Source organism: Oncorhynchus kisutch, unplaced genomic scaffold (genome assembly GCF_002021735.2).
Source record: "Oncorhynchus kisutch isolate 150728-3 unplaced genomic scaffold, Okis_V2 Okis02a-Okis13b_hom, whole genome shotgun sequence".
NCBI lineage: Eukaryota > Metazoa > Chordata > Actinopteri > Salmoniformes > Salmonidae > Oncorhynchus > Oncorhynchus kisutch.
In genome coordinates this window covers 3,893,023-3,914,656 of record NW_022261979.1, presented here as the reverse complement: position 1 = coordinate 3,914,656, position 21,634 = coordinate 3,893,023, and the positions used below count along the sequence as shown (strand labels likewise).

The following is a 21,634-nucleotide window of genomic DNA, read 5'->3' as shown; positions in this document are numbered from 1 at the left end:
TTGGGTAAAGGAGAACCTGGAGAGGCTTGGGCGAGGAGCTGCGGGGGGGGCGGAGCTGTTGGCCGAGGTTGAAGTAGCCAGGCGGAAGGCATGGCCAGCCGTTGAGAAATGCTTATTGAAGTTTTCGATAATCATGGATTTATCAGTGGTGACCGTGTTACCTAGCCTCAGTGCAGTGGGCAGCTGGGAGGAGGTGCTCTTGTTCTCCATGGACTTCACAGTGTCCCAGAACTTTTTGGAGTTGGAGCTACAGGATGCAAACTTCTGCCTGAAGAAGCTGGCCTTAGCTTTCCTGACTGACTGCGTGTATTGGTTCCGGACTTCCCTGAACAGTTGCATATCACGGGGACTATTCGATGCTATTGCAGTCCGCCACAGGATGTTTTTGTGCTGGTCGAGGGCAGTCAGGTCTGGGGTGAACCAAGGGCTGTATCTGTTCTTAGTTCTGCATTTTTTGAACGGAGCATGCTTATCTAAAATGGTGAGGAAGTTACTTTTAAAGAATGACCAGGCATCCTCAACTGACGGGATGAGGTCAATGTCCTTCCAGGATACCCGGGCCAGGTCGATTAGAAAGGCCTGCTCACAGAAGTGTTTTAGGGAGCGTTTGACAGTGATGAGGGGTGGTCGTTTGACTGCGGCTCCGTAGCGGATACAGGCAATGAGGCAGTGATCGCTGAGATCCTGGTTGAAGACAGCGGAGGTGTATTTGGAGGGCCAGTTGGTCAGGATGACGTCTATGAGGGTGCCCTTGTTTACAGAGTTAGGGTTGTACCTGGTGGGTTCCTTGATGATTTGTGTGAGATTGAGGGCATCTAGCTTAGATTGTAGGACTGGCGGGGTGTTAAGCATATCCCAGTTTAGGTCACCCAACAGAACAAACTCTGAAGCTAGATGGGGGGCGATCAATTCACAAATGGTGTCCAGGGCACAGCTGGGAGCTGAGGGGGGTCGGTAGCAGGCGGCAACCGTGAGAGACTTATTTCTGGAGAGAGTAATTTTCAAAATTAGTAGTTCGAACTGTTTGGGTATGGACCTGGAAAGTAAGCCTGCAAAGTAATGTCAATCTCTGCAGTAAACTGCAACTCCTCCCCCTTTGGCAGTTCTATCACATCAGTCACTGGCTTTATCAATCAATAAGTGCATCGAGGACGTCGTCCCCACAGTGACTGTACGTACATACCCCAACCAAAAGCCATGGATTACAGGCAACATTCGCACTGAGCTAAAGGGTAGAGCTGTCGCTTTCAAGGTGCGGGAACTCTAACCTGGAAGCTTACAAGAAATCCTACTATGCCCTGCGACGAACCATCAAACAGGCAAAGCGGCAATACAGGGCTAAGATTAAATCGACGCTCATCTTATGTGGCAGGGCTTGCAAACTACTACAGACTACAAAGGGAAGCACAGCTGCGAGCTGCCCAGTGACACGAGCCTACCAGACGAGCTAAATCACTTCTATGCTCGCTAAGAGGCAAGTAACACTGAGGCATGCATGAGAGCATCAGCTGTTCCGGACGGCTGTGTGAGGATTCCTAGGACCTTTTCTGAGATGCTTTGTGGATACGGGCCCAGAGCTCTATGGGCCCTGGTCAAAAGGAAGTGCACTACACAGAAAATAGGGTGCCAATTGGGATGCATCCCCTTTTTTGGGCATTAGACCTACACTAGTGCGTGGCAGTGGTAGTGTTTGCTTGTGGTCTCCCACCAGGTAATATATTGTAGTGGTCCAAACATCAACCTCAGCAGTCTGGAGGGAGGTAGGTAGGGTTTCTCTCAGAGCTCCACCACTGAGACTGAGTGTTTCATTAAGTGTTATTTACCCCTGTGAAAAGGGCCGCATACCTCCTCTCCCACACGCTCGGAGACATGAAGCTAGAAAGACACATTAATGACTGCATTATTCCCCTCCTGCCAAAAGCTTGGAGAGTGGATTATATGGGGTAGGGTGTGTCGTGTCTTTGACTATGCTGGATTAAATGATATGACATGCTATTCTATAAAATAATTTCTCAGTAATTAATATTACCTGATTGAGCTAATCATGTAAATGTAATTAACTAGAGTCGGGCACCACGAAATAATATTTATAGAGCGGTTATCTTCCGAATAAACTCTTAAAGACCTAGTAATATTTTACATCAATAGCAGTCAATATTAATCGTCATCTTAATTCAGTCTCATCTGAAAGTTGTAAATTCTTGGTTATCTGCACGAACCCTGGCTAACAAGTTGAACCAGCAATACAAAATTGGGTTTAATTATTTATTTACTAAATACCTAACTAATCACACAGAATTACACATACACACATAATTAAATCATAACTTGATTACAAATTACGTCATAAAGGAAAACGTCCCTAGCGGGCAGAACAGATATGACAGCTTGTTACACAAAAGAAAAGGGGCTGGGTTTGAGTGAAAGAGCGGGAAGACTGAGGAACAAAGGGTGAAGCTGTGCTATCGTAAATACATTATCTTATGCATTCTAAATTACCGCCCATTTGGAAAAGGAAAATGCAATAAATATTTACTCTGAGTTGCGCTTCGGTAGGTTGGTGGTAGATGGACGGCCGTGTTGCCCAACCGAGTCCTTCGTCCTTTGAAGAATGTCTCTGCTGGTAAATGGAATACGTTGTAGTAATGTCGTTGTGTGGTAGACGGGATACTCCGTCTGTTCCTTCCTAACCCTCATTTGCAGCGGCTGTTGCTAACTCAACGGCTAGGAGGTATCACTTCTGTAGTGAATAAGAGTTCAAAGTTCATACCATTCGCAACCAAAGCTCACGCTGATGTTGGCTTCATTCTGTGGTTATTATCTGAACCATTCTGACATCGGACCGTCGTCCTCACGTCCTCGGAACAGGAGGTTATATTGTCGTCAAGGGCTTATGTAGGAAGGGAGAGGAGGGCGTGTTTGAAAAGTTTTATAGCCCATGTCCCTTCACAGGGGCGGGCCACTGATTGAGCAGAGCCCTATCTCATGAAAACCCAAATTTCACATTTTAGAAGCTAAAATCACATTTAATTTCATCCCATCACAAATCATTTTATATTCAAACATTTAAATTGAACAACAATTCCATGTGAATCTGATAACTCTGATGTGTAGACTTTCCACTGTAGAGTTTGTCATCTTATCATTGATGAGAATGTCTCAGATGACAACCGAACTGACATCATATTCATTAAGTACCACCGCATATGTTCAGTTGTTCGGATTACCAGAATATAGTTCATTTCCCCCCACCTTCTGATGGGGGGAAATGTTATCCAAGGGGTTTGCAAATGTAACATCAGTAGGGTAGAGAGAGGAAAAAGGGGGAAGAGGTATTTATGACTGTCATAAACCTAACCCCCAGGCCAACCTCATGACAGGTGGGTGTATGTGGGGTAGGGTGGGTGGATATGGGTGTATATGTGCCTGTGTGAGGAAATCCTGTCTAAGAGGCCTAATGATCAGTACACAGGAGCAGAGTCATGGAGTCCTCAAAGATGCCTAATGATCAGAAACTTAAACGTTTTACCTCTCTGTTTATCTCTGTTGCAGATAACCATGCCCCATATAAGAGATTAAGGGTAAAGGACAGATCTACCCATGGTTCACGCATCAATTGTCTTAAAGATTTAATGAAAGAAAGTTAGCTTGGGCTAAGGCTAGATTGACTGATTCTACCTCTGACTGGCAGTCCTTTAGACATTTCAGAAATAGATGTCTTACTCTGGTTAGAAACACAATGTCAACATACTTATTGAATTGTGTATCTGTGAGTGGTGGAAATCCAGCTAAATTCTGGAAAGTGGTCAAATCAACAACAATAAAAACAACAAAAATCCACTTCCTCAGTGCCCCAGCAGGTTAAGACAGCCTCTGGTCCCATAACAGACAGACATTTGTGGTGCTTTTAATAAGCATTTTGCCTCAGCTGGCCATCTGTTTGAAATAATGGTTTCTGAAAATATCTCAAGTTCCACTAGATGGAGTCCTTTATTCACCTCTAAAAACAGATAGAATAGAATGATGGACGTCCATGATGTATTAAGTGCCTTGCAAAAAGTATGTGTCCAACAATCCACTGGTGCAGATTCGCTTGATCCCTTTCTACTACAGCTTCTGGGGCTATCCCTAAGATCTGGAAGGCAGCATGTCCTTCCCCTTTACAAAGGCGGGGATCCTTCTGACCTGGATACCTACCACCCAGTTTCTAAACTACATTGCCTTACAAAAATATTATCACTGGCAAATTCTCAGCTAGGAACTTTCTTAACTTCAAATGATATTCTTAATGTGTACCAGTCTGGTTTTAGACCTGGACATAGCACCGTTTCAGCAGCTGCGCTTGTCTTAAATGATATATTAAATTGCTTAGATAATAGGAATCACTACGCTGCCATATTTATAGACCTGTCCAAGGCCTTCGATACTATCAACCATCGCCTACTCATTCAAAATGTTGTCTATGTTGTCTGAAATGGGCCTCGACCAGGCGTCTTGCAAGTGGTTTGGAACTACAGTTGACGTCGGAAGTTTACATACACTTAGGTTGGAGTCATTAAAACTCTTTTTTTAACCGCTCCACACATTTCTTATTAACAAACTATAGTTTTGGCAAGTCGGTGAGGACATCTACTTTGTGCATGACACAAGTCATTTTTCCAACCATTGTTTACAGACAGATTATTTCACTTATTCACTGTATCACAATTCCAGTGGGTCAGAAGTTTACATACACTAAAGTGACTGACTAAACAGCTTGGTGTCATGGCTTTAGAAGCTTCTGATAGGCTAATTGACATCCTTTGAATCAATTGGAGGTGTACCTGTGGATGTAGTTCAAGGCCTACCTTCAAACTCAGTGCCTCTTTGCTTGACATTATGGGAAAATCAAAAGAAATCAGCCAAGACCTCAGAAAAAAATTGTAGACCTACACAAGCCTGGTTCAACCTTGGGAGCAATTTCCAAATGCCTGAAGGTACCACGTTCATCTGTACAAACAATAGTACGCAAGTATAAACACCATGGGACCATGCAGCCATCATGCCGCTCAGGAAAGAGACGCGTTCTGTCTCCTAGAGATGAACGTACTTTGGTGCGAAAAGTGCAAATCCTTCACCCTGTGAAGATGCTGGAGGAAACAGGTACAAAAGTATGTATATCCACAGTGAAACGAGTCCTACATCGACATAACCTGAAAGGCCACTCAGCATGGAAGAAGCCACTGCTCCAAAACCGCCATAAAAAAGCCAGACTACGGTTTGGAACTGCACATGGGGTCAAATATCATATCAAATATCTTTTTGGATGTCCTCTGGTCTGATGAAACAAAAATAGGACTGTTTGGCCATAATAACCATTGTATGGTTGCAGGAAAAAGGGGGAGGGTTCCAAGCCGAAGAACACCATCCCAACCGTGAAGTAAGGGGGTGGCAGCATCATGTTGTGGAGGTGCTTTTCTGCAGGAGGGACTGGTGCACTTCACAAAATAGATGGCATCATGAGGGAGGAAAATTGCATGGATATATTGAAGCAACATCTCAAGACATCAGTCAGGAAGTTAAAGCTTGGTCACAAATGATTCTTCCAAATGGACAATGACCCCAAGCATACTAACAAAGTTGTGGCAAAATGGCTTAAGGACAACAAAGTCAAGGTATTGGAGTGGCCATCACAGAGCCCTGACCTCAATCCTATAGAAAATGTGTGGGCAGAACTTAAAAAGCATGTACGAGCTTTATAAGGCCTACAAACCTGACTCAGTTAGGAGGAATGGGCCAAAATTCATCCAACTTATTGTGGGAAGCTTGTGGAAGGCTACCCAAGTAAAAAAAAATGTAAAGGCAATGCGACCAAATACTATTTGAGTGTATGTAAACTTCTGACCCACTGGGAATGTGATGAAAGAAATAAAAGCTTAAATAAATCTCTCTACACTATTATTCTGACATTTCACATTCTTAAAATAAAGTGGTGATCCTTACTGACCACAGGGAATTTTTACTAGGATTAAATGTCAGGAATTGTGAAAAACTGAGTTTAAATGTATTTGGCTCAGGTGTATGTAAACTTCTGACTTCAACTGTATCTGTCAGATAGGACACTACGTGCTTTCTGATGGTGTCAAGTCCAGTTACTTTGAAATTGCTAAAGGTGCCCTGCCGGGGGTCGATTTTGGGACCTGTCCTCTTCACTATTTATATCAATAATATTGGTCTATCTGCAAAAACCTGTAACATTCATTTGTGTGCAGATGACACTGTTATGTAAGCTTTTGCCTCTACGGCTGACCAGGCTGTTGGAGCTGCAGTCTGATTTTGTCACCTAGCAGAAAGTCCTTGCTGACTTAGAATGGTACTTCATGCAGTAAAAACTAAATGATGTTTTCTAATTCTCATAGAAATACTTCAGATGCAGTCTACCGTAGCATCCTTCACTTTATCACAGGTGACACCATTCATGGGATGGAGCAGCCACTAATCTTAAACCATTGGATGCCGTCAGTCTACCGTGGCGTCCTTCACTTTATCACAGGTGACAGTTTTAATATGCATCACTGCATCCTGTATCAAAAGGTTGGCTGCTCCTCCTTAAAGTCCTGTACATCACTTCATTACTCTCTTTCTGTTGACAAAGCTCTACTATACAAGCTTCCGACTTACCTAACTTCGTTGTTAACGTATAAAACCATGATTCCAAACCCGTTCACAGGATTGGTTAACTCTTGAGATTCCTCTGCCGAACTAGGCAAATCCACTTTTAGTTTTAATGATCAACATTTTTGGAATCACTTACAAAATTCATTACATTTGGATTCCCTGGTGCCACAAGTCATTTTAAAACCCTGATGATAAAGAGTTCACCGAGGTGTGCAATTGTTTTGATTGACTAATAATTTGTTTATGATGCCTGTGATGTTTGTGATGTTCTAACGTAATGTACTGGTTATTCTATATTTTATTTGATGTCAGAGCACCACTACAAATGAGACCGTGGTCTCAATGGGGCTCCCATGATTAAATACAAGTGAATAATGATAATGAGCAGCACAAGGAGCAGAGAGCAGAGTAATGGAGGGCTGCTCACCGACCACTCTATTAGCCCTGGATCAATCCACTCACACACACTGTAAATCACACACACCTCAGCTGGCGTGAGTGTGTGTCCGTGTGTCTGGTAGGGGGCCAGCTAGAGGGGCCAACTTCCCAGAGACCCAACCAACCGCTCCATTCTAGGGCCACCTGCGCAGAGACCTCCATGGCCCCCTCTGATCCCACACCCCCCTGACGGACCACCAGGACCAGGGTGTGGACCCCCCCCCACATTAGGACCAGGGTGTGGACCCCCCCCCCCCACCCATTAGGACCAGGGTGTGGACCCCCCCCCCACCCATTAGGACCAGGGTGTGGACTCCCCCCCCCCCCCCCCCCCCCCACCCATTAGGACCAGGGTGTGGACCCCGATTAGGACCAGGGTGTCTCCTGGAGAGGAGAGAGGGCTAAACCATCCACACAGGTGGTCCACAGCGGTGGTCTGTCTGTCTTTTGGTTCTAGGGTGTATTGGTTTTGTTAAAGTCACCTGATGCTGTGACAAAGACAACACCCTCCCTCCTCGAGCCAGTGACTGGCAAGCAGGTACAGGAAGAAAACTTTAAATCAGTGAACACAACTGAACAAAGTGACTCAATTAGTTGTGGCTTTTAACAAACTCACTGACAGGCCTGTAAAAGGTAGTAAGGTGAGACTGAAAACATCCCAGCAGCATCAGTAAGAGGCAGACATAACAGCCCAATTCTAGTTAGGCCAGATAGTTAGAGACCCCTCACTATGTCCAGACTCCAGACTGCATGGGCCTGCCAACCACAAGACGGACGGTGATCACAATCATCAAACAACACGCCTTCCCGAGGCAAGACAGGAAGTGACGCCCCCTGTACCCCTTCATTACCCCCCACCCCCCCCATTTATTTCCACCAACCAGCCAGTCAGTCACCTATCCCAGCAGCCCCTTCCCCCTCAGCCCAGCGCACTGTTGGACAGCGTGGAGTGGCAAGGTTCATGGTGACATGTTTATTGTGGGTCTGAGCAGTGGGGGACACTGGCCAGAGTCCTGGTACCACTTCCACAGAGGAAATTAAACCACAGAGTCAAACTGCACTTCACTGGTTGGTAGCCTGTAATCTACTGCTACTGCAGAGACTTAAATAACACGGCTGATTGTACAATGACTGAACCTCAGATGTGAAACTTGACTGAAAACACATAGGCAATGCACGCACACAGGCACACACTCACATGTACATACAGGCATTGACACACACACACACTCAACCCAAAACCAGATCCCCTAGTGAATGTGTAATATCAACACAGCCTGCAGGCTATCTACTACAGCTCCACTACAGTATAAAGACAGTTCTGTTATAGAGTCAGAGTTAGTTATCTACTACAGCTCCACTACAGTATAAAGACTGTTATAGAGTCAGAGTTAGTCACTGACTGAGAACAGCAATGAGGCCCAGAGCAGTGACTGACTGGACTGGTGTCAGCCAGTGTGTGTGTTGCTGGTAGGGGTGACTAACTGACTGACTAAACTGTCTGCAGCACAAGTGTCAGCCAGGGGGAGGGGCAGTAAATGTAATTAGGTCCACCAGGTGCAGAGATCGGGGCGCCAGTTACTGCTTCCCAAATGTATTATTTCCGCTCAGCAGATTTTGGGGGGTGCATTCCTCGAGCCCCTAAATGAGCCCCCTGTGCAGAGAGCAGCTACAAACACACCCATTGTTAGAGCAGGCAGACAGACAGGGAGGCAGACAGACAAACAAACAGGGGCAGACAAACAGGGAGGCAGACAAACAGGGAGGCAGACAGACAGGCAGACAGAAAGGCAGAAAGACACAGACAGACAAACAGGGAGGCAGACAAACAGGGAGGCAGACAAACAGGGAGACAGACAGACAGGGAGACAGACAGACAGGGAGACAGATAGTGAGGCAGCCAGACAGACAGAGGAAGGCAGACAGACACAGACCGACAAGGAGGCAGGCAGGCAGACAAAAGGCAGACAGATTGTCTGGGGCTCACCTGCCAGCCTGAGACACAGCCAGGGCTACATAACCGAGGATAAGGCTCTCTCTCTCTCTGGTCCTACACTGACCTGTCTCCCATAGAACACACAGAGATATCTGAGCTGGGACAAACTAAACCCACCATTGGTCAGTTTAACCACTACTAGACCACTACAGGACCATTGGGGCGCTTACCGTAACATGGTGGTTGGGCTGAAATTGGCCTTAAAGCTCCTGTTATTCCCCAGTCAGTTTTAGAGAGCCAGTCCAGGGGTAAGTCCCAAATGGCACCCTATTCCCTATATAGTGCAGTACTTTTGACCAGGGCCCTAGTAGTGCACTATATAGGGAATAGGGTGCCATTCAGTATTTAGTTCAGGATCCATTAGCACCTGTTGTGATAAACCCTGCTGAGGGTTGGAAGGGGTTAATGGACTTAGTGGACCGGCCAATATTCACATTAGCGGCTTAAGTCTGTTTTCATATCAGAGTGGAAATATAGAGTTTGTAATTAGGGGAAACGTAGGCAGAACCACTAAACAGAGTCCCGTGAAGCCACACCACCTTGCAACATATTCACTGGAAATGGTGTTGAAGTTGTAATAGACCTCAGCATTTATGGGCGGTGGTAGCCTCGAGGTTAGAGAGATGGGCCAGTAAGGGTTGACGGTTTGAATCCCAGTGCTGATGGGAGAATATCTGGTTATGTCAGGCTGTGTGTCCTCAAAACACTTGAAAAGTACTGCAATTAGGACAATGGTACATTTCTTTACACGCTCTATGAGCAGGAAACAACAGTAACTTTCTTTACACGCTCTATGAGCAGGAAACAGTAACTTTCTTTACACGCTCTATGAGCAGGAACACGTTCAGTAGATATATCCAGTCACATGATGCTTGTGAAAAGCATCACCTCTTTAGGGGCATCAGGGGAGGGCTGTATGTATCTAGCGTATCAGCGTAGGAGTGCTGATCTAGGATTGTGTCCTCCATGTCCATGTACTCTTATTCATTGTGATCTAAAATGCTAAACTGATCTTGGATCAGCTCTCCCACCGAGATGCTTGATCCATACAGCTCTTTCAAATGGGTGGCAGGAAGCGTAGCGGTTAGAGTGTTGGGCCAGTAACTGAAATGTCGCTAGTTCAAATTCCAGAGCCAACCAAGTGTAAAAATCTGTCGATGTGCCCTTGAGCAGGGCACTGAACCCTAAATTGCTCCAGTTGATAATGGCCGACCCTAGCTGCGACCACAAGAGTGTCTCAGGGGGAGTTGGGATATGCCAAAAAACACATTTCCAAATCACACATTTGTATAATACACACTTGAAATAGGACAAATAAGCACCCACTGTTTTAGCACAGGGGCCTCTCATCAACGTCCCACCGCTGCCCCCTACTGCTCACAACCCCAAACAGGAGGCTCCCGGCTGGAACATGGAAGGAAAATATGTGGACAAGAATGCCTTGTGAGCTTGTTTTCCAGGCCCCTTCCCTAATTATACAGCAGAATGTGTTTGAGAGCAGCAGGCCACCAGATGAGGAGGAAGAAACGCCAAATCAAGCACCCTCATTGTAATCCGCTTGGCAGGATGCGGCAGACTTCGCACTCCTGTGAGGCGAAGGCGGGCACAGGGCAGCAGACCTAAGAGAGGGATCAGTGTGTGTGTGTGTGTTGAGAGGCAGGGGAGCTGCGGAGTTTTTCCACTCTGGGCAGTACTAATTGGCTCGTTATTCCCCAATAAGTCGTTGGAAGTGTTGGGAGCCCCCCTCCTTGGGCTAACACCTTGGACACATGCACAGCACACAATCAGAGGGCTAAAGGAGGGATATAGGATATTAAAGACCGGGCTGGGCAGGACTGAGCTCGGCACGACTGGGCTGGGCCTGGCACTTCTGGTTATGTCTGAGGGCTGGGGGTTGTGCCTGGGGGCTAGGGTTATGGCTGGGGCTGGGCTAGGGCTGAGGGTTGGGCTAGGACTGATGGTTGGGCTGGGCTGGGGGTTATGGCTGGGCTGGGCTAGGACTGATGGTTGGGCTGGGCTGGGGGTTATGGTTGGGCTGGGCTAGGCTAGGACTGAGGGTTGGGCTGGGCTGGGGGTTATGGCTGGGCTAGGCTAGGACTGAGGGTTGGGCTGGGCTAGGACTGAGGGTTGGGCTGGGGGTTATGGCTGGGCTGGGTCTGGGCGGCTGGGGCTAGAGGTTGACATGGGAGTGAAAATGCATTCCTGTGCCGTCAAATGTTTTCCCGTACAGTCCCGATCCCGCAACAGTTCTATAACCCCCACAACTTTTCTGTCCTGATAAAAATCCCTCCCTTCCTGTCCTGTCCTTATTTTAACGAGTAGAAATACCTTCCTCTGTTAGCTGCTCCACTCTGTCTGCTGCCCCCCTCCCTGCACTCTGCTATGTGTGAGTTTCCATAGCAACAGACTCATTTTGGGCTGCTCATTAGAAGAGAGAGCAGTTAGCTCACTGTTAGCTAGCTACTTTTCGTTGCCTGCCTAGCAGATAAAGGGCAATTATATATTTTTTAATTCGTGATTGAAGACTGAAGAAATCATGTTACTGTTCAAAAATGATGTGGCCTCCTAAAACTGCTTATAACACAAAAATAACTCAGTTTTAAAATAAATTCCTGTACTTCCTGTGGACTGACCATCTTGTCACGAATTTGACTCTAGAATTTCAATCCCGTTCCTGCAGAAATTCTGTTCCTGTGTCAACCTCTAGCTGGGGCTGGGCCAGGTCTTTCTATTGGGCTGGGACAGGTCTTTCTATTGGGCTGGGCCAGGTCTTTCTATTGGGCTGGGCCAGGTCTTTCTATTGGGCCGGGCCAGGTCTTTCTATTGGGCTGGGCCAGAGCCTTTGTTTGGGCTGGGCCAGGTCTTTCTATTGGGCTGGGCCAGAGCCTTTGTTTATGCTGGGCCAGGTTGGCTTCCATACTTTAGCAGTATGGATCCCTAGGATGGTGGATTGATTGGGTCAGAACCTGCAGATATAATGTAGGCCAACGTGTAAAACTGGAGCATATATAGTGGATGTTTTCTAAACTCTTTTCAAGAGAGGCTAGTTTGACTGTGTAGTGCTCAGTAAATGACTATCTAGAATGTCCTTCAGCTTCCTGGTGATATGGAATTCCTCAGGTGTTGTATTCTAGGAATGACCCTCATATTCCAGCTGTCACTGTGTATTGTGGCAACCTGAAGGGTTTGCAGGCAGATTCCCCAACTGTCTCACTGTGTGTACCGTGGCAACCTGAAGGGTTGCAGGCAGATTCCCCAACTGTCTCACTGTGTGTACCGTGGCAACCTGAAGGGTTGCAGGCAGATTCCCCAACTGTCTCACTGTGTGTACCGTGGCAACCTGAAGGGTTGCAGGCAGATTCCCCAACTGTCTCACTGTGCGTACCGTGGCAACCTGAAGGGTTGCAGGCAGATTCCCCAACTGTCTCACTGTGCGTACCGTGGCAACCTGAAGGGTTGCAGGCAGATTCCCCAACTGTCTCACTGTGTGTACCGTGGCAACCTGAAGGGTTGCAGGCAGATTCCCCAACTGTCTCACTGTGTGTACCGTGGCAACCTGAAGGGTTGCAGGCAGATTCCCCAACTGTCTCACTGTGTGTACCGTGGCAACCTGAAGTGTTGCAGGCAGATTCCCCAACTGTCTCACTGTGTGTATCTTGAACCATAACTAGGCAAGTCAGTTAAGAACAAATTCTTATTTACAATGACGGCCTACCCCAGCCAAACCCTAACCCGGGCCAATTGTGCACCGCCTTATGGGACTCCCGGGCCGGTTGGGGTGGCAGGGTAGCCTAGTGGTTAGAGCGTTGGACTAGTAACCAAAAGGTTGCAAGTTCGAATCCCCGAGCTGACAAGGTACAAATCTGTCGTTCTGCCCCTGAACAGGCAGTTAACCCACTGTTCCTAGGCTGTCATTGAAAATAAGAATTTGTTCTTAACTGACTTGCCTAGTTACATAAAGGTAAAATTTAAAACATTTAAATTAAATACAGCCTGGAACTGAACTAGGGTCTGTAGTGCCTTAGACCTCTGCGCCATTTGGGAGCCCATTGTGGCAACCTGAAGTGTTGCAGGCAGTTTCCCAGCGGTCTCACTCTCAGACGGTGGACACATCTCCCTCTGTTGGTCAGATTAACTCAATGTAAATATCTGCTCCCTCTCTGCACAGCCAAATTAAACTAATATAGGCTTCTGAATAAATACAACTAAACATTTAGAATGTATAACAATCAAACTAGGACCCCTATGAATACTGGGGAAATGCATGGGATTTAAAATGTCATCCGAAATAGATAGTTTAGGCCTAGACTGTGTCATTACTAATACAATCAGTTATTGTACAAAATGCAACATTCTAAACAGCATCATGGAGGCTACAGCCATATCACGGCTAAACAGTGGTATGTTAGGCTATCACAGCAGGAACACTGACTGGAAGGCCCCATGTAGCCTATCCCTGACAGACAACCCCAACCCCCCCCCCCAGTCTCTATGGACAGAAAGCGTACCCAGACGTGCTTCAGCCCAGCATGAACAAAAAAGGGAATCAGGTGGGACTTGATGATCCAAAAAGCATACCTCAGTCTCCCTCTCTACCTCCTCCCTCAGTATGCCTGAAAGACTCACCCAACGGGGGGGGGGGGGGGGCGGCAGCCCTACAGCCTCCCAGGCCTAGCAGAGAGAACAGGGGGGTCGGCCCTATAGCCTCCCAGGCCTAGTGGAGAGAACAGGGGGATCAGCCCTATAGCCTCCCAGGCCTAGTGGAGAGAACAGGGGGGTCGGCCCTATATCCTCCCAGGCTTAGTGGAGAGAACAGGGGGGTCGGCCCTATAGCCTCCCAGGCCTAGCAGAGAGAACAGGGGGATCAGCCCTATAGCCTATCATAGCCTCCCAGGCCTATCAGAGAGAACAGGGTGATCAGCCCTATAGCCTCCCAGGCCTAGCAGAGAGAACAGGGGGATCAGCCCTATAGCCTCCCAGGCCTAGCAGAGAGAACAGGGGGATCAGCCCTATAGCCTATCATAGCCTCCCAGGCCTATCAGAGAGAACAGGGTGATCAGCCCTATAGCCTCCCAGGCCTAGCAGAGAGAACAGGGGGATCAGCCCTATAGCCTCCCAGGCCTAGCAGAGAGAACAGGGGGGGGGATCAGCCCTATAGCCTCCCAGGCCTAGCAGAGAGAACAGGGGGGGGATCAGCCCTATAGCCTCCCAGGCCTAGCAGAGAGAACAGGGGGGGGAATCAGCCCTATAGCCTCCCAGGCCTAGCAGAGAGAACAGGGGGATCAGCCCTATAGCCTATCATAGCCTCCCAGGCCTATCAGAGAGAACAGGGGGGGGGGGGATCAGCCCTATAGCCTCCCAGGTCTAGCAGAGAGAACAGGGGGATCAGCCCTATAGCCTCCCAGGCCTAGCAGAGAGAACAGGGGGATCAGCCCTATAGCCTCCCAGGCCTAGCAGAGAGAACAGGGGGATCAGCCCTATAGCCTATCATAGCCTCCCAGGCCTATCAGAGAGAACAGGGTGATCAGCCCTATAGCCTCCCAGGCCTAGCAGAGAGAACAGGGGGATCAGCCCTATAGCCTCCCAGGCCTAGCAGAGAGAACAGGGGGGGGGAATCAGCCCTATAGCCTCCCAGGCCTAGCAGAGAGAACAGGGGGGGGATCAGCCCTATAGCCTCCCAGGCCTAGCAGAGAGAACAGGGGGGGGGATCAGCCCTATAGCCTCCCAGGCCTAGCAGAGAGAACAGGGGGATCAGCCCTATAGCCTCCCAGGCCTAGCAGAGAGAACAGGGGGATCAGCCCTATAGCCTCCCAGGCCTAGCAGAGAGAACAGGGGGGGGGGGGGGATCAGCCCTATAGCCTCCCAGGCCTAGCAGAGAGAACAGGGGGATCAGCCCTATAGCCTCCCAGGCCTAGTGGAGAGAACAGGGGGATCAGCCCTATAGCCTCCCAGGCCTAGTGGAGAGAACAGGGGGGGTCGGCCCTATAGCCTCCCAGGCCTAGCAGAGAGAACAGGGGGATCAGCCCTATAGCCTATCATAGCCTCCCAGGCCTATCAGAGAGAACAGGGTGATCAGCCCTATAGCCTCCCAGGCCTAGCAGAGAGAACAGGGGGATCAGCCCTATAGCCTCCCAGGCCTAGCAGAGAGAACAGGGGGGGGATCAGCCCTATAGCCTCCCAGGCCTAGCAGAGAGAACAGGGGGATCAGCCCTATAGCCTATCATAGCCTCCCAGGCCTATCAGAGAGAACAGGGTGATCAGCCCTATAGCCTCCCAGGCCTAGCAGAGAGAACAGGGGGATCAGCCCTATAGCCTCCCAGGCCTAGCAGAGAGAACAGGGGGGGGATCAGCCCTATAGCCTCCCAGGCCTAGTGGAGAGAACAGGGGGATCAGCCCTATAGCCTCCCAGGCCTAGTGGAGAGAACAGGGGGGTAGGCCCTATATCCTCCCAGGCCTAGTGGAGAGAACAGGGGGGTCGGCCCTATAGCCTCCCAGGCCTAGCAGAGAGAACAGGGGGATCAGCCCTATAGCCTATCATAGCCTCCCAGGCCTATCAGAGAGAACAGGGTGATCAGCCCTATAGCCTCCCAGGCCTAGCAGAGAGAACAGGGGGATCAGCCCTATAGCCTCCCAGGCCTAGCAGAGAGAACAGGGGGATCAGCCCTATAGCCTATCATAGCCTCCCAGGCCTATCAGAGAGAACAGGGTGATCAGCCCTATAGCCTCCCAGGCCTAGCAGAGAGAACAGGGGGGGGGGATCAGCCCTATAGCCTCCCAGGCCTAGCAGAGAGAACAGGGGGGGGATCAGCCCTATAGCCTCCCAGGCCTAGCAGAGAGAACAGGGGGATCAGCCCTATAGCCTCCCAGGCCTAGCAGAGAGAACAGGGGGATCAGCCCTATAGCCTCCCAGGCCTAGCAGAGAGAACAGGGGGGGGGGATCAGCCCTATAGCCTCCCAGGCCTAGCAGAGAGAACAGGGGGATCAGCCCTATAGCCTCCCAGGCCTAGCAGAGAGAACAGGGGGATCAGCCCTATAGCCTCCCAGGCCTTTCTTTCTCTCTCTCGGAGGACCTGAGCCCTAGGACCATGCCCCAGGACTACCTGACATGATGACTCCTTGCTGTCCCCAGTCCACCTGGCCATGCTGCTGTTCCAGTTTCAACTGACCTGAGCCCTAGGACCATGCCCCAGGACTACCTGACATGATGACTCCTTGCTGTCCCCAGTCCACCTGGCCATGCTGCTGCTCCAGTTTCAACTTCCACCTGACTGTGCTGCTGCTCCAGTTTCAACTGTTCTGCCTTATTATTATTCGACCATGCTGGTCATTTATGAACATTTGAACATCTTGGCCATGTTCTGTTATAATCTCCACCCGGCACAGCCAGAAGAGGACTGGCCACCCCACATAGCCTGGTTCCTCTCTAGGTTTCTTCCTAGGTATTGGCCTTTCTAGGGAGTTTTTCCTAGCCACCGTGCTTCTACACCTGCATTGCTTGCTGTTTGGGGTTTTAGGCTGGGTTTCTGTACAGCACTTTGAGATATCAGCTGATGTACGAAGGGCTATATAAATAAATGTGATTTGATTTGATTTAGTGGAGAGAACAGGGGGATCAGCCCTATAGCCTCCCAGGCCTAGTGGAGAGAACAGGGGGGTCGGCCCTATATCCTCCCAGGCCTAGTGGAGAGAACAGGGGGGGTCGGCCCTATAGCCTCCCAGGCCTAGCAGAGAGAACAGGGGGATCAGCCCTATAGCCTATCATAGCCTCCCAGGCCTATCAGAGAGAACAGGGTGATCAGCCCTATAGCCTCCCAGGCCTATCAGAGAGAACAGGGTGATCAGCCCTATAGCCTCCCAGGCCTAGCAGAGAGAACAGGGGGATCAGCCCTATAGCCTCCCAGGCCTAGCAGAGAGAACAGGGGGGGGGATCAGCCCTATAGCCTCCCAGGCCTATCAGAGAGAACAGGGGGATCAGCCCTATAGCCTCCCAGGCCTATCAGAGAGAACAGGGGGGGATCAGCCCTATAGCCGCCCAGGCCTAGCAGAGAGAACAGGGGGGGGGGATCAGCCCTATAGCCTAGCAGAGAGAACAGGGGGGTCGGCCCTATAGCCTCCCAGGCCTAGCAGAGAGAACAGGGGGATCAGCCCTATAGCCTCCCAGGCCTAGCAGAGAGAACAGGGGGGGGGGGATCAGCCCTATAGCCTCCCAGGCCTAGCAGAGAGAACAGGGGGGGGGGGGGGGGGGATCAGCCCTATAGCCTCCCAGGCCTATCAGAGAGAACAGGGGGATCAGCCCTATAGCCTCCCAGGCCTATCAGAGAGAACAGGGGGATCAGCCCTATAGCCTCCCAGGCCTATCAGAGAGAACAGGGGGATCAGCCCTATAGCCTCCCAGGCCTATCAGAGAGAACAGGGGGATCAGCCCTATAGCCGCCCAGGCCTATCAGAGAGAACAGGGGGATTTCTCATTACCCATCCCCTCTCCATGCAGCCAGTCCATTATCTACATCCCAAAGGCACCCTATTCCCTTCATAGAGCACTACTTTGACCATGGCCCATTGGATACCCATAGGGCTCCAGTCAAAAGTAGTGCTCTATGCCTCGTCACCATACACCTCCTCTCCAATCCCCACTGATCCTGAGAAAACCCCACCACGCAAAATGAACACACACCAGTAAAACTAAAGCACCCCCTCAATTTGATCCATTTTTAAATACACACATACAAATAACAGGCCTACAAGATATGGTCTAGTATACACAGCATTACGATATGGGCCTGTCAATATAAAAGGTCACGCAGTTGACAGTGCATGTCAGAGTAAAAAACCAGCCATGAGGTTGAAGGAATTGTCCATAGAGCTCCGACACAGGATTGTGTCGAGGCACACATCTGGGGGAGGGACCTAAACCTATCTGCAGCATTGAAGGGCCCCAAAACACAGTGGCCTCCATCATTCTTAATTAAATGGAAGAAGTTTGGAACCACCAAGACTCTTCCTAGAGCTGGCCACCCGGACAAACTGAGCAATTGGGGGAGAAGGGCCTTGGTCAGGGAGGTGACAAAGAATCCAATCGTGACTCTGACAGAGATCCATAGTTCCTCTGTGGAGATGGGAGAACCTTCCAAAAGGACAACCATCTCTGCAACACTCTACCGATCAGGCTTTTATGGTAGAATGGCCAGACGGAAGCCACTCCTCAGTAAAAGGCACATGACAACTCGCTTGGAGTCTGCCAAAAGGTACCTAAAGGACTCTGACCATGAGAAACAAGATTGAACTCTTTGGCCTGAATGCCAAGCGTCACATCTGAAGGAAACCTGGCACCATCCCTACAGTGAAGCGTGGTGGCAGCTTCATGCTGTGGGGATATTTTTCAGAGGCAGGGACTGGGAGACTTGTCAGGATTGAGGGAAAGATGTTATTTGTATTTTATTTAACTAGGCAAGTCAGTTAAGAACAAATTCTTATTTACAATGACGGTCTACCCCTGCCAAACCTTGACGACGCTGGGCCAATTGTGCGCTGCCCTGTGGGACTCCCAATCACGGCCGGATGTGATGCAGCCTGGATTCTACCCAGGGACTACGCCTCTTGCACTGAGAATGCAGTGCCTTTGACCGCTGCACCACTTGGGAGCCCAAAGATGAACGGAGCAAAGTACAGAGATCCTTGATGAAAACCTGCTTGAGAGCACTCAGGACCTCAGACTGAGGTGAAGGTTCACCTTCCAACAGGACAATGACCCTAGGCAGACATCCAAGACAACGCAGGAGTGGCTTCGGGACAAGTCTCTGAATGTCCCTGAGTAGCCCAGACAGAGCCTGGACTTGAACCTGATCAAACATCTCTGGAGATGGCTGTGCAGCGACGCTCCCCATCCAACCTGACACAGCTTGAGAGGATCTGGAGAGAAGAATGGGAGAAACTGCCCAAATGCAGGTGTGTCAAGCTTATAGTGTCATACCCAAGAAGACTTGAGGTTGTAATCGCTACCAAAGGTGATTCAACAAAGTACTGAGTAAAGGGTCTGAAGACTTATGTAAATGTGATGTTTCTGTTTTTTTGTTTTTAATACATTTGCAAAAATGTATTAGATTGATGAGGGGGAAAAACAACTTAATCATTTTTAGAATAAGGCTTTAACGTAACAAAATGTGGAATAATTCAAGGGCCCTGAATACTTTCCGAATGCACTGAATCTCATGGTTTTGGACTGGTCAAGGGGCTCTGTCTGGGGTTCTCTGTGTGTCAAGGGGCTCTGTCTGGGGTTCTCTGTGTGTCAAGGGGCTCTGTCTGGGGTTCAGCCAAGGGATACGATTGATTTTGGAACAGATTGTTTATCATTCTGGACTGGGGTGATGTCATGGAGCTAAAAAGGCAACAAGACAGACTGCCTTTATCTTGAGCCAGAATCCTGTCAGGCCTGACTGAATGCAGTGGTTGGTTGGAGTCTTTAGGAATGGTTGCCAGCTGATCAGAGACAGGCATCATGTTCACAATGATAGAAGCCTAATCAATATGGGAGGATCTTCTGTTACTGTGACCCTTGAGAGACAACATCATGTGTGAGTGAGAAGAGGTGGGGGCTTGGTGTGACCCACATCCAGGTTCATCAATATTCAGTAACTCTGTGCAGCACGACAAGACTCACGCCCACACGTCTCCCAGGGTGACTAACATTCACCTCCACTGTTCTGTACTCTACCGTCTGCTGCACAACTGCATACTCTAGCAGTTTGTGTGAGAGCGAGAGAGACTCACACATTCTGAATGCAATTATAATGAGTATAACATTGTAACTAAACTTAAATTGCACTGTGATCTGAGCCCCATGGCCATTGTAATCTCATAGTAACAAGGAAGGCACCGTTAGAAGTGTAAAAACAGTAATTGTCAACAAACTAACTAGTTACCAAGGAGCTTGATCTTCAATTAGGTTTATTTAAAGCTACTCAAGTTGTCAACAATGGTTCGTTCTCAGTGGTGTAAAGTACTCAAGTAAAAATACTTTAAAGTGCTACTTAAGTAGATTTTGGGGGTATCTGTGCTTTATTATTTATATTTGTGACAACTTTTACTTCCTTACATTCCTAAATAAATTTTTATTTTTACTCCATACATTTTCCCTGACATCCAAAAGTACTCCCTCCCGGACTCCCTAAACACACATTATTCGTTAGTAAATTACGTCTGAGTGTTGGAGTGTGCCCCTTGCTAGCCGTAAATAAATAAAAAAACAAGAAAATGGTGCTGTCTGGTTTGCTTAATATAAGGATTTTGAAAATATTTATTTTTACTCTTGATACTTAATAAGTATACATAAAACCAAATGCTTTTACTCAAGTAGTATTTTACTGGATCACTCACTTTTACTTGAGTCAATTTCTACTAATGCATCTTTACTTTTACTTAAGTATAACAAATCAGTATTTTTTTCACCACTGTTCGTTCTATCATTGCGCTGCTAGTTGCAGTATCTAGCAAGTGTTTGTAACGTAGCTTGCCTAGGCCTGATGCTGCAAACAGACAAGACTGCAAATGCCATGTTAAGAGTGAGCAATGGCTCAACACGGTTCCGTGCGTAAACGTTGAATGCATTGACCAACTGGCGCTCCCGAAGTGCGAGATGGTTCCCAATCGTGCAGTTTGTAGCTATATATTGAAATGCTATAGCGTGACAGTAAGTAAACAAAATCTAAAGACAAACGTCCCATCAATACCACACCTAACAACAGCGCTGTCAGACGCAGGAAGTAGCTATAGCTAGCTAACTGGTTCGAGCTAGCCCTAGCCAGGGCAATTGCAGAAGTGGAATGAGCACATATGTAGTTTCTGTTTGGTTAGTTCAATGCTTACCGATGTGGTTATCCTCAATGTGCACGATGAGTTCGGCCAACGATTCGAAGTGGAGTCCGCAACCACCGAACCTACAAATGTTAGAGAAGAAGGATGCAGCGGCGATGCCTGTCATGGTCTAAGCTACCTGTACATTGAATATGTGTGCCAGTGAGGGGAGTCAGCTACAGACACCAGCAGGCAGCGGCGCTAGCAGCTGGAGCATAAGCATGGGGTGGGAGAGTGGAGCGAGAAAGGGCAGAGGGGCTATGTTCACGTGCTAGTCGGAACTAGGAAACTCGGAAATTTCGATCTGCTCATTTGTTGAACGCGGCACGTGAATAACTACAACCAGTTAGCAAGTCGAACATTTCCGAGTTTCGACTAGCACTTGATTGCGGCAATAGAGCTAGTGGGCGGCAGGTAGTGTTTAGAGCGCTGCTGGACTAGTAATCAAAAGGTTGCTAGATCGAATCCTCGAGCTGACAAGGTAAAAATCTCCCCTTTCTGCCCCTAGGAAAAGTTAACCCATGGTTCCTAGTCCGTCATTGCAAATAATAAAATGTTCTTAATTAACCGACATACCTAGTTAAATAAAAAAATACAATAAAAAAAAAATAGGGACAGTGACAATATCATTGCCTGTTTGAGCACCCCTTAGGTAACTCACTTTATAATCAACGTCACGAATATACTTGACGT

At 48.4% G+C, this 21,634-nt stretch overlaps 1 protein-coding gene across 1 annotated transcript in view; it reads right to left on the bottom strand.

The window, feature by feature from the left end:
- Positions 1–21,414, bottom strand: part of jazf1b (JAZF zinc finger 1b) — a 38,629-nt gene extending 17,215 nt beyond the window's left edge. Inside the window, exon 1 of the mRNA XM_031812094.1 lies at positions 20,954–21,414. Within this exon, the coding sequence (XP_031667954.1) occupies positions 20,954–21,068 (115 nt within the window). The 5' untranslated portion in view covers positions 21,069–21,414. The remainder of the gene's footprint in view (positions 1–20,953) is intronic.
- Positions 21,415–21,634: the final 220 nt, after the last annotated feature.